This window comes from Octodon degus, unplaced genomic scaffold (genome assembly GCF_000260255.1).
Source record: "Octodon degus isolate 3935 unplaced genomic scaffold, OctDeg1.0 scaffold00051, whole genome shotgun sequence".
Lineage (NCBI taxonomy): Eukaryota > Metazoa > Chordata > Mammalia > Rodentia > Octodontidae > Octodon > Octodon degus.
In genome coordinates, this window is record NW_004524627.1 from 10326537 (window position 1) to 10343696 (window position 17160).

The following is a 17160-nucleotide window of genomic DNA, read 5'->3' on the forward strand; positions in this document are numbered from 1 at the left end:
CGGCCCACGCTGCGCCTGGGCTGGGACTGGTCCCGCCGGCGCAGGTAGCAAGAAGCTCTCCACACACTCACCGGACCTGGGCTAGGACTGGGTCCCCATATGCTTTTAATTAAGAGTTTTTTCCTTAATGTTGAATGAAAAAATTCTTTCAAATTCAAATGTTTAGAAATACATACAACCCGGGGAGAGGTGCTGAATGAGACTTATGATGTTTTCTGTTTGATGAGTCATTTCCTTCCTCATGCCTTTTTCTTCTTCCTCATACTTTTCATATTTTCTATATCTTCTTAACAAGCATTTACATAAGCAAAAAAAAAAAAAAAAAGATAAGCACTTTTTCCACTAAAATTTCCCTGTTTTTTTGCCAGATGAAAAGATATCGGACTTGGAGAAGTTATTACCTGTTTCCTAACTTTAGCTCTAAAGCAGATTTTCTTTATTATCATTACAATGCATGGCTAAACAAAAAAAGAGAGCAAAGAATAAAAATCATCCATAATCACACTATCCAATGATAAAAATCACCTAGATTCTTTAATCTTTTCTATTTGGATACAAATACATAAAAAAATACCAACTTGATCCCAGAATGCTCAAATGTGTACTCTCCTCTTAAAGCCCTCATTATTCTGAGCCTAGATTTTTTTTTAAAAATACTGTCTCTAGTTTAAAAGGTGAAAAATTATAATTGTGTTCATTTATGTTTTTCTTTTATTCATTGTTCTTTGGTCCATTTTTTTCAAATTACCCATCTTTTTCATTTTTACTATGGAAAACTTGCTTCATTTTTTTAAACTCTTTTTTAAAAATTAATTATTTATTTGATACAAGGTCTCACTATGCAGTTCAGACTTGTAGTTATCCTCCTGTCTCACCCTCCCCAGCACTGGGATTACAGGTGTGCACCACCATTCCTGGTCCGGGGCCAGCACAGAATGCAGTACTTGGGATTGAACTCGGGTCCTTGGGCTTCCCAGGCAGGTGCTTAGACTACCAAGCTAGCTCCCCAGCCCAGAAAACTTGCTTTATTATAAATATATTACAAATATTTTCCCCAATGACTTTTACATTTTCTCTGTGGTATGTTTTAGTGTACAAAAGTTTACCTTCTGAAATCAGATCTATCAATCCTTTCCATTAGAGTTTCTGCCCTTGAAATCTATCTTAACATCTTATAGTTACTTATATTTTACCTAAACTTGTTAGTTTTCTACATTCAGCTTGATTCTGCCTGGAGTTGGCTGAAGATACGCAGTACATGCCCACTGTTCCCGAAGGTGCGTTACTCCACAGGGCATTTTCTTACCTGCGCGTCGTACTTCACCGCAGCCGAGAGCAGAGCAATGGCATTCTCCTCGCAGATTCCTTGCTTGATGGTCTGTTGGCAGAGCTTTTTCAAACGATTTTCTCTATAAAATGTAGCCAAATCAAGCAATCCTGAAGGAGAGAAGTGTTTACTGGGGCACCTCAAGTATGCTGATTTAAACTCATTTAAATGGTTCTGACATTCTTTGGAATGTCATGCTCAGAGAAGTGTGTGTAACATGGTGTGCTGACTTATGACCTGGGACTGTGCTCTCTAAAGAGGTAGGCAAAATGAACAAATATAATACACAAATAAGCAGCTGTTGAAAACCAGGAGCAAAGTGAAACTGGCTGAACAACCCTTTTGCCTAGGAAATAAAAGAAGTATTTTTAAATATTGCTATCCCCTGTATTAGTAGGATCTTCTTTTCCAGATCATTCCCATCAACACACATGGTGGGATAAAGGCAATTTTTATAAAGGAAAAGAAGGGCTGGGCAGGTAGCTCAGTGATAGCTGTTCAGTAGGTACAAGCCCCAGTATCAGGCAAAGACAGAAATGACATTCATAGGCATATCTGCAACATACTACCCCACCCCTCTCTGTTCCTCTGTACAGCATAATTCCTACAGTCTATATTTGCTCCTTCCTTGTTTTCTTATTCGCAGGCTGTCCTCAGGCTCTCTTAAGTAGAATCCCTCCCCCAGCACTCATGGAAGTCACTGTCATGAACAGCTTTGGCTTCCACAGTGCCATCTCCAAGGTCTAGTCTCCAGCTTTCTCTTAACAGCCACTGAGTTGGATGTGGTGGATGCACTCTCCATGGAAAACTGAATTACTCGTATTTTCTTTTCCCTAATTAGCGTCTCCTGTGTTCTCCTGGCTAAGCCCTTTTTCTTGACTTCCAGATGTCTTATTGTGCTAGGATTCAACCCTCAGTACTGATTTATTTCCCCAACTCATGGTTGCAGCTCTCACACCACAAGTCCCACCCAACACCAAATCCCACCAGCTGCAGCTTCTAAGGATCCCCAGAATCTGATTTCCTTTTAACATCTCTACTACTATACCCTTTTCCCCTGCATACTATCATCTTGCACCAGAACCATTTTATAATTACTGATAAAACAAATCTTATCTTTGCTGTGCCAGAAGCAATGAGTTGCCTTTCCCCTCTGTCCCAATGCGCACACACACACACACACACACACACACGTGCACATACATGCACCCATGCACACACAGTTTGAATTCAACACATACAACTCCTAATTACCTACACAGTGATTTCTTTTAGGCTCTACAGAAACCACAATGTCAGTTACTTGACATTTTGCTAATTACTCAGTAAAGTTTCTGGCAATTACCTACTGCCTCCTCAGGAGAAAGACTGATGCTGTCTGTGTACAGGTATTCCAGGAAGGCTCTGTATACAGGATATGAAAATTCACTCATTTCTACAATATCATCCTCATTGTCTTCCAATGAAGAACGAAAATGCTCACACCTGAAGGGAGAAAGAAGCAAGCAGGGTCCTCGGTGCCAACGCCCCTCTCCCAGAGGAGCATACCCTTTTCTTGAAGTTGGACACCTCCTCATTTGCTACAGTTTAGATGCTAAATACCCTCTAACAGCCATGTGTTGCACACTTGGTCTCCAGGGTGACACCGCTGGGAAGCTGGGGCACCTTTAGGAGGCAGGGCCTAGTGGAAAGCCTGAGATCATGAGGCAGAGTCTCAAAAGGCACTGCAGATGGGATCTGCCCCTTCACTTCCTCTTTTGCTCCTTCATAAGGTAAGTATTTTGCTCTGTCAGACACACCACTATGACATGCTGCTTCTCCACAGGCCCAGAGCAATAGAACCAATTGATCTTGGGCTAGGACTCCAGAAACCATGAGCCAAAATAAACCATTTAAAGTGGATGTTAACTTGCTAGTGGGCCAAATAAATAAGCCTTTCTTTTATAAGTTAATTATCTCAGGTGTTGTGTTATAGTGATAGAAAACTTGACTGTTATGGTTTGTGTCTAGGTGTTCCCCCAAAGCCTCATGCAGTCACTGGGTCGGCTTCTAGTAAAAGGCGAAAGATTTATACGATCTGAAGAGAAACCAGAGTATGGGGGCGGCTTCTAGAGTTCGTGATTAATTCGTCATCCAGTGCAAGTCATCCAGTGCTCACATCATGGGTGTGAGTGCTACACCTGCCCTGGAGTGGATAGCCTGCATGCAAATATGGAAAGGAGAGAGGCTTGCTGTCTGCTGCCACTGCTGCACCTCCCTTTGCTCTTGCTGTTTGCCTCGACACAAAAGGCTGCCCTTTGCCATGTGCCACTCTGCCTTAAGGCCAGCAGAATATGGACTGAAACCTCCACTAACTGTAAGCTAAATAAACCTTTTCTCCCTTAATTTTGGGTGTTGGGTTCTTTGTCCCAGCAAAAAGTAACTAACACACTGACCAACACGACACCTTTGTTGGCTCCTTGCTTTCTTTGCTGGCTAAAGTTTTCAATTATTTATTCAACAAAGCCACAAATCCGAATTGCTGCTGTGGGCAGCCTGGGAAGCTACTTCTACAGCTAAGCTGATGGGAACAAATTAGGGTGCCCTGCTATCTTTCTCATACTATATTTACTGAACAATGTTTATAAATCTGGGTAATTTCGTTTTTTCACCTAACTATGGGTTGAATTTTATCTCTTAAAAATATGTTGGAGTCCTAACCTCCTGTTTTAAAGAACATGGCCTTATTTGGAGACAAGGCCTCTTAAAAGGTTATCAAATGAAGATGAAGTCATTCTAGTCCCAGCTCAGTACGACTGGTGTCCTTGTGATAGGGATTCAGATGTTCACAGGGGAGCATTGTGGGATGCTGTGATAAGCTGCCACAGGCCTAGACATGCCCAAGATTGTCACACATCACTGAAAGTCAGGAGAGTGGCACAGAACAACTTCTTCCAGCCTCCAGAAGAAATTATTCTGTGAACACTTGATCTTAGACTTGTGACCTCTAGAACTGTGAAAGAAGAAATGTCTATTGTTTAATCCACCCACCTGTAGTACTTGGTTTGAGCAAACTAATCTGCCCCTTTCTTTATGAAGGTTTATGTGCTACAGTGGGTGAGCAGATGCAGAACAGCCTGACCTGACCAAAGGGGAACTTGAGGCTGAAATAATATATGCGACTTGAGATTTACTGAAATCGATTTAAATGTCTCACAATGTAATTATTTTCAAAATCATTATACTAAGAGGAAAATAACCAGGCACAAAAGAATACATATTGTACCATTTGATTTATATAAACTTATAGAAAATACTAACCAATCTATAGGGACAAAAAGTCACTGGCTGCCTAGGACGGGCCCTAAGGGACCTCTGGTAGGCAATGGAAGGAAATGTTTAGGGCAGTGGTTTTACATATGACAATACTTATCAAGCAGCCTTGGAACGGATGCAACTCACTACTCATAAATTAAGCATCAACAATTTAATGTAAAAAACCTTTATGTTGGCCTCACCAACATCTTGTTGGTCTGGAAAAGCTTGATTTTCTCTTTCATAAAGTTAAATATTTCACAACAGACTGAAGAGAAAACTTACCATGGGCTGAGTTTATTTACCAGGCAGGGGAGGTTATATATGTCAAAGCACAGAACACACTCACCTTGTGGTGGCAACTGACTCATCGCTAATGTCAAAGTGGACCGAGTATTTTTAAGGCCTCTGAAGAACACCAACAGACTAGACTGCTTAGCCACATAGCCCACACCTGCTGGGCCTGATCTGCACTGTTTCTGGTTGCCCGCATCACACATCTTCTCCTGCTGCACCGTGCACTCAGAAGGGCAAAAAGCACCTTGTGTTTTTTCATAAGTACAATGTACCCAGCATAGTTTCTCAGACCCTACAGAAATAATTGTTGAAGAGATAGATTCATCTTAATTTTCAAAATAAATGACTACTTACCTAATTTTGAGAAGGACTTTATGTGCATAAATGAATTTTCCATCAACTAGAAACTTCAGATCTGCAGTGTCTGGGTTGTCAAATTCCCTCTTCAGTGACTCAGCCACAGTGAGGTGGTCATCAGGTTCTAAGAGAGAAACACCACCAGTGCTAGGCTCAGCTGAGGACCAGGGAACACAAATGTGCCTGGTTCTTTGATGCTCTGAAAATGCCAGGCCCTAAAATAACTGGCCAACCATGCAACACTTTTGTTCTCCTAAATTTGAACTCACATTTTTGGAATCCATGATAAAAACCCCAAACATCTGCCTATAAATTTGGCCAAGGGAGCAAAAATGTCCTGTTACCTTACTAAGTTAAAATTAAATTTTAGAATGCTCAAGTAAATTTAGCTAGCATACTAGCTAAATCTTTTTTAAAATGTAGTTTCCCAGTAAAATTAAAAACCAGTCAAAGCATCCAACCATGGTATCACATGCTTATAATCTCAGCACTTGGGAAGCTGAGGCAGAACAAGAGTTCAAGGCCAGCCTGGCCTATACAGAGAGATCCTGTCTCAGAAAAAGAAGAAAACAACAACAAAAAAACCCCCAAGCTTCAGTCAAATAGAAGTACTTTTAATCTAGTACTGATTTTAGTTCCTGATGCTTTTAAGAAATTTATTCAACATAGTTCCCTCTCACAGGAGCCTATTATTAGGAAATAAACCACAATTTTGCTCAAAATGAAGTCACGATACAAAAACAAAATACCAAGCTTTCTTCCTAGTTTTCAGTCTGTGCAGCAAATGAACTAGGACCAGCTCACCCACAGAGAGGAGGCGCCAGGTGACAGCAGGCGTAGCGCAGCAGGCAAACACATCATCAGTGCAGGAGAAGTGGGTGAGGTGAGGGAGGCTCACTGACTGGCCCCGGCACTGGCCCCACATGTACACATGCCCACCCTGGGTCTTGGCAGCAGACGTGTGGGTGGAGTGACAGGCTGCAATTTCTATGATCCTAAATGCACAAGCAAACAGCACAGAAACACAGTGAGCAGCAGAAGAAATTTGGTGGCTGCTTCTTCCCGTAGGCTCTTACTGACCTGGGGCATCCCAAAACAGGCAACAAAACATTTAAATACCACATTTAAAGTTTTGGGTGCCAAACATTAGAGCACTTGTGACTTCGATGGCACTTGTAACTCATTAGGGCCTTTTGGACACCACTTTAGTCAGCAGCCCTATAAAAACATGCACCATCTTGGTTTGAAATTCAAATGTGACCATGCCAAGTACATGTCAAAAAGAAAAAGGAATGACTTAACTTTTTTGTTCTTAAAACATTACTGACATAGGTAATCAAGGTGTGGACCATCTTGATTCAGGGTTAATAAATATTTTAATCAAGGCTTCACATCTTTGGGCTGGGGCTACAGCTCAGCAGTGAAGTATATGTTTACTTAGCATGTGTGAGGCCCTGGGGTTCCATCTCTATCACCAAATAAACAAAATTAAAAACTTTCACTTATTTTAGGAATAAAGGGAACATATTGAAAATTATCCCAACTCCTACTGCATACCATAAATTTAGTGGCTTCTACTTATTTGTTTTTCTTTATGGTTCTGGAGGTGGAACCCAGGGCCCTGCATGCTAAACAGTTAAACCTACCACAGAGCTGCACTGTCAGCCAAAATTCAGTAACTCCTCTCAATATAAAGATTCAATGCGAGCCCAAGTGCAATTCCTGGGCTTAGTCCAGGACCCTGGTGCCTACGTGTACGATTTACAGGGGAGTAGTTCTCAGAATACCTGCTAGTGGAAAATACTACTCTTCTGATCTAGAAAGAATTACTTTTCTGAATAAGCCACACACACACACACACTCCAAGAGGATGATGAATACTTTATTTTACCTCAAATGAAGTACTTATCTCTATTTTGCCATAACAGGTTACAGCCTAGCAACCTGAGAGACCGAGGCTCAGCACTTTCCAGAAGCCTTTGACCATCACCTCCTCACTTGCCACTGAATAGTCAGTACACAAGAAACACAGAAGTGAGCCACCATAGTGGGGCCAGACACACCCTTCTCTGGCCATTAGCAGCCTGTCAAGTATCCTTGCCCTAGACTTTCTTGTTGGCCCCAAATCATACCAGTCTGGCAGGTTAGCAGTCTTCCTAAGACACCATTCTCACCAGGGCCTTTAAACCTCAGTGGCTTCTGACTGGACAAAATCCAGTCACAAGATCTCAAGGCCTTCTAGAATCTGGCTTTCCTTCAGTGCCATCTTCCTTCAAGTCACTTTGGCCCACATGCCTGTTTGACAAACAGATGTACTCCTGGGCCTTGTGTCTCCTGGTTATAGAGCTTATGAAGAGAATGTTGCTTCTTTCTCTCAGCCTTACAAACCCTATCCATTTGTTAAAGTAAGAGGCCTCTCTCCCAGTCCCCTGTCCACAACACCCCAGCTAGGCCTAGACAGCTTTTGGGGTAAGGTTCAACTATTCAGTAAGATCACAAGCTCTTGGCAGACTAGCTCATTAGCTTATTTTCCAGTATCTGAGCACACAACAGTGTCTTACTAATGCAATCTGTAAGTCACTTCATTGGTCAACTGGGGAAGATTCAGCAATATACAGTACTCGATGGGTGGGCGAGACCCCACCAACTGAAGGTTGGAAGTATCTGTCTTCTACGGCCTCCATAACTCCGATGTTTCCCAACCAAGACAGAAGATGCTCAGTATGTGACAGAACTCACAGGCTGACATGTAACTGTTTTTATGGGTAGTCTATATATTCATTGGCTCATTAGATGATGGCTCTCAGCTTTGGAAAACCCATGAATGCTAGGGGAAAGACACTATACAACTAGGCCATAGGACTGTGCGAATGCAACTCAGTCTCGGAGAACGTCAGTTTCGATTTTACCTCAGTTCAGGACTCTGAGAGAATTAAACGATAAAATGCTAAGTGCCAGGTAGAATGTCAGATACATGTATAAAAGTATAACAACAGAAGTTTCTTAGTATTATTACTATCCAAGGATAAAATTAAAAGTTTAGTCTAATGACTAATTGGCTTTATTCTTTTCAGTTCTAGAACTGGATAACATTTCATTCCACAAAATAGACTAAGTATTCCAAAAGGCTGAGAAGAGAAGGGCAGAAGAAAGCAGACATAAAAAGCATGAACTGGACTGGTCATTTCAAAGTTACTTTCCTTGTGAAGAAGGGGCAGGAGACAAAACAGTGAGAACATAACTGCTGGTCAGCTCTGGGCTATAGTGGCTAACAATTTCTGTGTCAGGATGAAGAGGAGGAAATTACCTTACTATGCTGATTGGAACTGGGCAGTTGAGACCATTTGGCTGTTACTCCTGTAGTCTTGATTTCATGGGTCAGATAAACAGCTTAGAAAAGTAAAATTTAACATGAATGATAGCATTTTGATTTTTTAGCTTGGTCTGTTGGGGCCCAGTACAGCTTAGGCCAAAATAGTGGCCTCCTCTAATTTATGTTTAATCTACTACTAAACAGTTTAAGTGACAACACCTCCATTGTGGTAGAAACTATATATTTTGAGTGATAAATTCAGATTGGTAAATTATCCACAGTTTGATCAGTCAAGTAGATCCAACTTTAATCTAGTGGTCTGCAGAAGAACCTTGTTTACATGATGGCGAAATGTCTGCCTCTACAGACTTGGCTCCCTAACAAGCCCATTCTTTTCAACAAATAGAGAAAATGGGAGAAGGAAGTGAAAGAAATTAGGTTTTTCAAAGAAAAGTACACCCACTGCTCCCTATATTTCCCTGGCAAGTCTCCCACATCACACTTGAATGTGAGGACAGCAACACAATTCTCTCAGGCAGCCCGGCGTGGTGGGACACACATGCTCTGAAACAACATAGTTTGTAGAAACCACATTACTTTCATTCTTATAATCAGTTTGATCCTATGTTTTAAAGAAAAAAAGAGTGGTACAGGATACAAGATAGCTATCATCTCTCAGGCTTGTGGTATAGAGGAACTGAAATAAAGTGTCCAGCAGAGTTGAGTAATCAAAACAGCTTCTTTCTATGCCTAAAAGCTTTGACAGCTGTTGCAAAACTCTGAAGCCTCCCCCAAGGAGCTCATAATTTAGCTGAAGGGAGTCACAGAGCTCTGGCATTGCAAGCAATTTGCAAATTACATCATCTTGGCAAGGTCCACCAGTGTTCCAGAGGGCAAGGGAAGATACCTGGGCACTTCACAGTAAAGGGAGCTTATTGAGCCCTGCAGATGATTCTGCACTTGTCAGAGATGGACTAAGACTCAATAAGGCAGCGAAGTGCACGAGCCAATGTGCAGCCAGCAGGCAGAAGCAGCAAGGCTGGAAGGAGGTGTACTATTATGTACCTAACTGGAAGAAAGGGAAGGGAGCCATGAGATTTGCCAGGCCTCTTAAACTCAACAACAAAGTTTGGTCTTGATGCAAGTTTCCACAGCAAGTGGGGAACAGTCTTGTGAACAGAGCTGCGGGGGGAGGTAACACGGTATTCTGAGAGGACTAACCTGACAACAGTCTGACAGAAAGACCAGCCTAAGAGGCTAGGTAAGGGAGGTCACAGTGCCTCCAAATCATATCACCTAGGAGGAATCAGGGCTGCCTGGATACCAATGCAGAGAAGAGAGAGATGCCAGAAACCTTGGCATCCAAGTCTAAAAAACACCCAGCCCAGAGCGGGGGCGCAGCTCAGTGGTAGAGCACTGCCTGCCATGCACAAGGCCCTAGGTTCCTTCCCCACAACCACAAAAAGGGCAAAGGAGAAAACCACAGCCCTGCAGTGACAAGGGAAGTGGGCAGAGAGCTGGTTTGACAGTGGGAACAGGCTCAATATATACCTAGAGTTAAACAGATAAATGGGAAAAAGGCTTTAGAGATTTTAACTACTTCAGTCATGCAGGCTGTGTGGTATTCCTAGCGGGAGAGGAGGTTAGAAGAGCCCAGTGATCTTTAGGTAAACATTAGTTAACTGCTCTTGCTCTATTTAAGTACTACTATAAAGACCTAGTAGGCAAAGATTTATAGAATTTCTGAGTAATTTCTTTGTATTTGGGAGACATCTTAAAATGAAAGACACTTTCTGCACTATTCTCTCAAAAGTGTCACTGGCTAGAATACAACAAGTAGTTTTACATAGAAAAATAAAAATACTTAAATTCTTACATTTCCTTCTGAAGTGTCTGCTACTACCTTCCATGAAGGGGTGCAGCCTTTGTCCCCCACCACAGCAGCTAGTGACTCATCAGGGCTGAGACAGGCAGAACAAAGGGGCAAGGATAGGCAGACGCACTGAAGCTTTTGCCTGGCACGCTTGCCTCCAGAGGGGAGGTCAGGGCTAGGGCGCGGGTAGTGCTGACTGTAGCAGCTGCCACAGCATGCCAGTTTAGAAGGAGTCTTCAGGCATTGAGATGGGACCCAAGTAACTGCAGGGAACCTCATCTTATCCTCAGTGATTGGTTTTTAAATCAGATTTCATCCCAAGAAGCTACTTTTAAAGATGGACTTTTCAGAATTACATGCTGCTAAGCAATGATTATAAACTGAGCTGGCCTTTAGTGTCAGAATGTGTGGCATATTTCATCCACTTTGTGTCACAGCCCGTCAATGGGAAAAATAACTACATGTTCTTGATAAAAGGGTTTTGTGCCACCTGGATGAAATGATCTGTGGTAACCACGTAGCGTAATGGCCATGACGTACTAGAAGTGAGCAAGCAGGGAGATAAGAAAAGAAGCAAAGTCAGGAGCAGGAGGGGCAAGAAGTAATTTGTAAGGGAAAAGCGTGGAGAAGAAGTAGCAATATTCAAATCATCCAGAGCAGTGATTCCCAGGCCAGGTTTAATAAGAGCCCAAAGTATTACTGATTACCTCAAAAAGTCACAGAATTTTTGAAAACTCAAAGCAAAACTTGTTCTACATCAATTTAATTACAATATGCTCTAATGGAGTTGTAAGAACAAAGGCACAATGCCAGTCAATCAAATAGCAAAGTACAGTAATGAAATTTGAGGACTAAGTTAGAGATAAGACAATCATGGTAATTTTAAAAGTTATTTTTACATAAACATAAATTACTGACAAAACCAGTTTTGTTTTTTTTTTTTTCCACAAATAAATTTCTCTTGAAAAGACTTTAAAACGCAAAAAAAAAAAAAAAAAAAAAAAAAAAAAAAAGTGAGTTCAAGGCTACCCTGAACTGCATAGTGCTATCCTGCTATCCTGTCTCAAGACAGAAAAAAAAAAAAAAAAAAAAAAAAAAGACTTTAAAACGCTTCCCTGGGTTGTGTGAGGAAAGACTCCAACGCAGGCAGATTTCTCCTTTTCACTTTGGGGAGTTGGCACCGAAGTCCTAAAGCCCTACCCTGTGCCACCTCAAATTCAACCTATTGCTAATTAGAAACGCTTCCTTGCCACAGGCTCCAAAGGAGTCAGAAGGAAGCTTCCTAAGAGAGAAGTCACGACCTGTCTGTGAAGTTCGGCCACTGGAAAAGGTGGAGCATGTAGAACAAGTCCTAGCACAAAGGAAATCTGAGACCAAGAGCAGCTTTGTGCCAGCTCAGACATCACCAGCCACACCTTGAGAACTGACACTGTCAGGAACAGGACACTGAAAACACTCACCTACAATTTTTATAGCCAGAATAATGTTTATGTGGACAACAGCAGGGGCACAGCCAGCTCTACTTTTTTACACTTATAAATCCAAACAACTGCATTTTAATAAGATGGGCCACAAATAATCCCATGGTCTAATTAAACAACTCGGCACTCCAGGCACTGCTGTTCCATTTCTCTGCTTTCTTCTGCTTCCACCTGGGTGCCTCTCAATTTGTTCCCATGGGAACCAAAGTCAGAAATGCCTGTGTCATCACTGGACTGCAGGGAGCCATGAGCTAGTCGATGGTAGGAAGTGACAGCAGACCGAGTAGTTTTGGTAAATGTGGATGCACTATAGGAAGTGAAGAGCCATACAAATATGTGGTTTTTATTTGCATGTTACCTTTATTTATCCTTTAACACTGTGTTGTGCAGGTTAAATACTAAGTGGTTCCATTCTGTGGACTGCCAGGCCTGAGGGGCACTTTGCAGCTACTCAAAGCCTCCAAACGGTCCTTTTCCCCTTACTAAATAGCTAAGAATAGTTGGACAAGATCAACAAATGATAGGGCTGCAGGTGCCGACCTGCACCAGTTGTTGCCTCCATTAACTCCCCTTCACCGTAGTTCTTAGGAGTCAAAGTGTAAGATTTTTTAATAAGAAAAAATAGTATTTTAAAACTTATTCAGTCTACATTGAACAAAATTTATTGAATTCACAATATATAAATGAAAAGTGAGGAGGATGAAAATGATAATTTGGTTCTTTTGCTGTTAAGCATTCTAACAGAAAATATAAAGAACTACAATAAGTGTTAAGTAATTATATGCCAATATATTTATTTTAAAATCAATTATACTATGTGAATTAAAACAAACACAGCAGGATTAATTTCTATGACTGCAAGCCTGACTTAAAAGAAACAATAATGAAATGTTTTTGTAACATTCTACCATGTCAAGACATGAGTGAAAAGACATCAATAATACAGCATGCCTGAAAAATTAAGAAAGTTTCAAAAATATTAAGATAATTTAGAAACTAATTCTGGCCATGCAAAACCTTGTACATTAGTACACACAACTAAGTCAATTTACTAACCCTTTCTCATAACAATAGCTCAGGGATTAAAGTAACAAAATAATCCTGTCTTTTCTGACGGCAAATTTCTTAAGTAGCAGAGGAACTGGTTGTTCACCTCATTCTAGATACTATCATTTTTCCAAGCCACAGAAGGTAGACCTCAAATATTATCAACTTCCTCTAAAACAGGAGAAAAAAAGATTATTTGTAAGCAAGAACAATGTAGAATGGCTGTAAGATTTTCAATCATTGTAGTCTACACGGAGTAGCTATTAAAGGTATACACAAGTAAAAAATAGTGTTTTTAATAGTCAATCTTCCCAACAAGCCACAAGCCAACTTTTAGAAAACAGGTAATACTCTGGTTGAAGATATCCGATTGATAGCAGTAAATTCTCTGTAGTTCTATAGCATGTCTAAGTCCTCTTTAATCACTAGAGACTACTGAGGTTATTTTGGAAATGCACATTACCTGTCTTTTTCCACAACGACAGGAGTTGGATAAGACTGGTTACTTTTATTGCCAGTGCCCAACTGGCCATAAGAATTTGCACCCCAAGCATACACTTGACCTTCATCTGTTAATACTAACGTGTGTGCGTAGCCACAGGCAACCTGGAAGGACAAAAACAAATCCTCTCAGGGCTACATACAGAAGGAAATATCTACAAAGTGGACTAAGCATCAAAAATGAAAAGAAAGAAGATTCAGCTTTTCCCAAAAGGCCAATGTGAATACCACTGTGGCACTGGCACAGGCCTTGGTGGCCAGGACTGCAGAGACCCTGAGTCCCCACCGGCTGCCCTGTGCAGCTCGAGGAAGCTCCCTGGTACCATTCTTCACCCTCACTTGAAACCAAGGGGTGTGAGCTGAATATGCAACACAGATACTTTTATTCTTGCTTCTGATTATTAAAGTAAGGCATGTGCAATGTGAAAAAGAAAAAAAAATATAACTAAGGATATTCTCAAGATCAGAGTTTCCAGTCTTCTATTTATGTACAGACACAGAGACATGCACATAATTTTTTTTTTTAATTTTTTTGAGGAGCTTCCAAACTTCCACAGGGCTACCTCATTTTTTTTTTTTTTTTAATGTATTTGGTACAGGGTCTTACTATGCAGCTCAGACTCACAGTGATCCTCCTGTTTTCAGCCTCCCCAGTGCTGGGATTGCAGATGTGCACCACCACACCTGGTCTCCGTGGCCAGTTCAGCATGCCTGGGGATGGGGCCAGTGCAGCATGTGGTGTGGGGATTGAACCCTGGTCCCTGAACTTGCCTCAGCAGGCACTTAGTCTGCTGAGCTATCTTGCTGGTCCTAAGTTTCTTTAAATGATACCATATAAGCAGTTCTGTATCTTGTTTCTTTTCACTTAACATTAAACAGAGCACTTTTCTATATCATTAAAAATTCTTTATAAACATCATTTTCATCATACATACTTGACAGAACTTATCTAGTCATTCACTTATTGTTTCACTAAATTATATACTTACTGTCTTTTATTATAGATCCTTTTTGGTTGGTTTTATTATTTTTGTTTTAGTTTTTCTGGTTATATTTTCTTAACTAATTTTATGAAAGACTTTCTCTTTGATTCCTTAGAATGGTTCCCTAGGAGTAGAATTATATAGGTCATAGAGCACGAAGATTTTAAAGCTCTTAACATCCACTGCCAAAGCCTCTCTGGCAACAGCTGTAACAACTTGCATTCCAGCAGCTGTGTGGGCCAGTGTCTTAGAAACAGAACTTTTCTGAAGAGCTACAACTTAATGCAGGGAAAAAAGTTTAGTCTTTACTTCAGTGAAGACAGCCAAACAGCTGAACTTTTCATGCTGCTAGGAAAACTGTTTTTAACACACTTGTATCTTTGCAACTGAAGATCTGAAAACACGCACACATAAACCAGCAGTGGATTTACCCGCTGCACACGAATGCCTTGCAAAGCTGCCACTCTACAGGGTGTTGGCTGGTTGCCACTGCTGCCAAGTCCCAACTGCCCGTTCCCATTGTAACCCCAGACATAGACCTGGAAAAGATGAGCAAAAGAATGGCCATGAAAGACAAATGGCAACCAATTCTGTTAGGAGAAAAATACATCATGCTGGTATAGCACTGACACAGCAAAAAGATTTTTTAAACAAAATATGAAGCAGCTGTCTTACCTCCCCAGTGTCTACCACTGCCATTGAGCACATCTGCCCACACGCTATGTTCACAACCACTTTATTCTGTAAGCAGCCAGTGACTCTTCGAGGGATCGCCTGGTTAGCTGTGGATCCAGACCCTACCTGCCCAGAGTTATTATAGCCCCAGGCAAACACCTGCACAGAAAAGATTAAGCGGGGAAGTCTATTACAGTGTCTCGACTGGACACTGCCATGTACTTACAGCCTCCATCGCTCCTCTCAAAGTGTTTCAGAACCTCAAGTTCCTGTAACACTGGCAGAGAAGATTTTTTATAAAAATCATTCTTACACACAACATATTATTTTATAAAAAATATGTTCTTGGTGTTATCTACACAAACAATAATAATTACCACCAAATACCATACAAAGCATCAACCTATCAACTTTGTTTCAGCCAAATTCTCCAGCATTTCAGGATTTTCCTTTTTGTAAATAATCCTTTTGGTATAGCAATACAGAAGGACAAAAACATTCTTTTACATTTTGCAATGATGCAAGTCCTTATACAGGCAAACCTCATAATGTAAACATAAGGAACACCAAGAATAATGTTGAATTTGAAGATTATTTTAATCAAATGGTCAAGTTCCCAGGTTGCTACGGAAACCATAAAATGTTATTTATGCAATGAGCTTTGTGTTATTCTCACCTCTCCATCAGCTGTTAGCACCAAAGAATGGTAAGATCCACAGGCAACTTCTATGACTTGCTTGTTTGACAAATTAGTAGAGATATGGCTGGGCACTAAACCATGATTAATTGTCCCATTGCCCAGCTGGCCATATGCATTGTGACCCCAACTAAAGACTTCTCCTTCTGAAAATAAAAAGAAAGGTGACCAGCTTTTAAATTATCTACTCCATTATATGAAGATATATATTACTATATTTGCACAAATGAAAACTAAAAATCTAGCTGCAAAGGACTAAATCAACTTCTTTATTACACCAAATTCATTCCATGAAAGAAGCTATTTGATAAGTATAAACTGAACTCTATCTTAGAACAACAAGATGAAATTTGAATGCATGCAGTCATAATGGCTGGGAGATATATTTTTAATAAACAGCAGAGAAGGCCAGGTAGTCCCAGCACTTGGGAAGCTGAGGAAGGAGGTTTGCCATGAGTTGGAGGTCAGCCAAAACAAAACAACAAAATAAACAGCAGAAAAAAGGTTGCTAAAAGTAACAAGGAATGTATCAAATCATAAGTTAAGAGATTATAAGACTCTTTTATGGATCTATTCCCTTTTCTACAAAATAATAACTACTTTTAAAAATTTTTATTATTTATTGAACAACTTAATACAAATCAAAAAGTTCATAAAATATAGATGTACAATTTTACAAAGAAGTATAAAGCACACACTCACATACTACTACTTAGGTTAAAAAGTAGGGGCTGGGGAGATGGCTCAGTAGAATAAGCACTTGCCTGGCAAGCACAAGGGCCAGAGTTCAATCTCCAGTTCCACCAAAAATAAAAAAAATTAAAAAAAAAAAAAAAACCTCAAAGTACATCACCCTCCAAAGTCTCTCATATGCGTATCTCACACAAAGAAAGTTTCCTAGTTTTGAACACTAAACAAATGGAATCATACAGTATATATTCATTTTTTCTTTTCCTCTACATTGTCTCTGATAATCTCTTGACCAGTCCTGCAGTTCATTGATCTTTGTGATATTGAAACTATAAAACTTGTCCACTGAATATTCATTTTGATCATTATGTTGTCCATTTCAGTCTTTATCAAAATTTCTATGATCTCTGTAGCTATCTTTGAGCTCACTTTATTTTTATTTTCATACAATAAACACAGCTGCCTTGTAAATGGTACCTGACAATTCTAGTATCCATGAGACAGAAGACAAATAGTTGGACCTTTACCACAGTGCAGCTGTTTTCCAAAGCTCAATGCTGACATGCACATGTTAAAATAATTACCTATTTATTAATGAAAACAGACAATAATGTTGGCATGTTCT

General features: G+C 40.4%; 1 protein-coding gene across 9 annotated transcripts in view; it reads right to left on the bottom strand.

Annotated features, from left to right (window-relative positions):
• Positions 1-17160, bottom strand: part of Rcbtb2 (RCC1 and BTB domain containing protein 2) — a 45891-nt gene that overhangs the window by 8066 nt on the left and 20665 nt on the right. For 8 of the 9 annotated variants that reach the window (XM_023717220.1, XM_023717217.1, XM_023717216.1 and 5 more), the window contains 8 exons: positions 15825-15991; positions 15149-15307; positions 14905-15012; positions 13453-13595; positions 6080-6270; positions 5273-5399; positions 2673-2812; positions 1307-1437 (listed from right to left, as the gene is read on the bottom strand). In XM_023717220.1, the coding sequence (XP_023572988.1) occupies positions 1307-1437; positions 2673-2812; positions 5273-5399; positions 6080-6270; positions 13453-13595; positions 14905-15012; positions 15149-15307; positions 15825-15991 (1166 nt within the window). Of the gene's footprint in view, positions 1-1306; positions 1438-2672; positions 2813-5272; positions 5400-6079; positions 6271-13452; positions 13596-14904; positions 15013-15148; positions 15308-15824; positions 15992-17160 lie in introns of those variants that run through there. The other variant, XM_023717222.1, reaches the window with a different exon arrangement.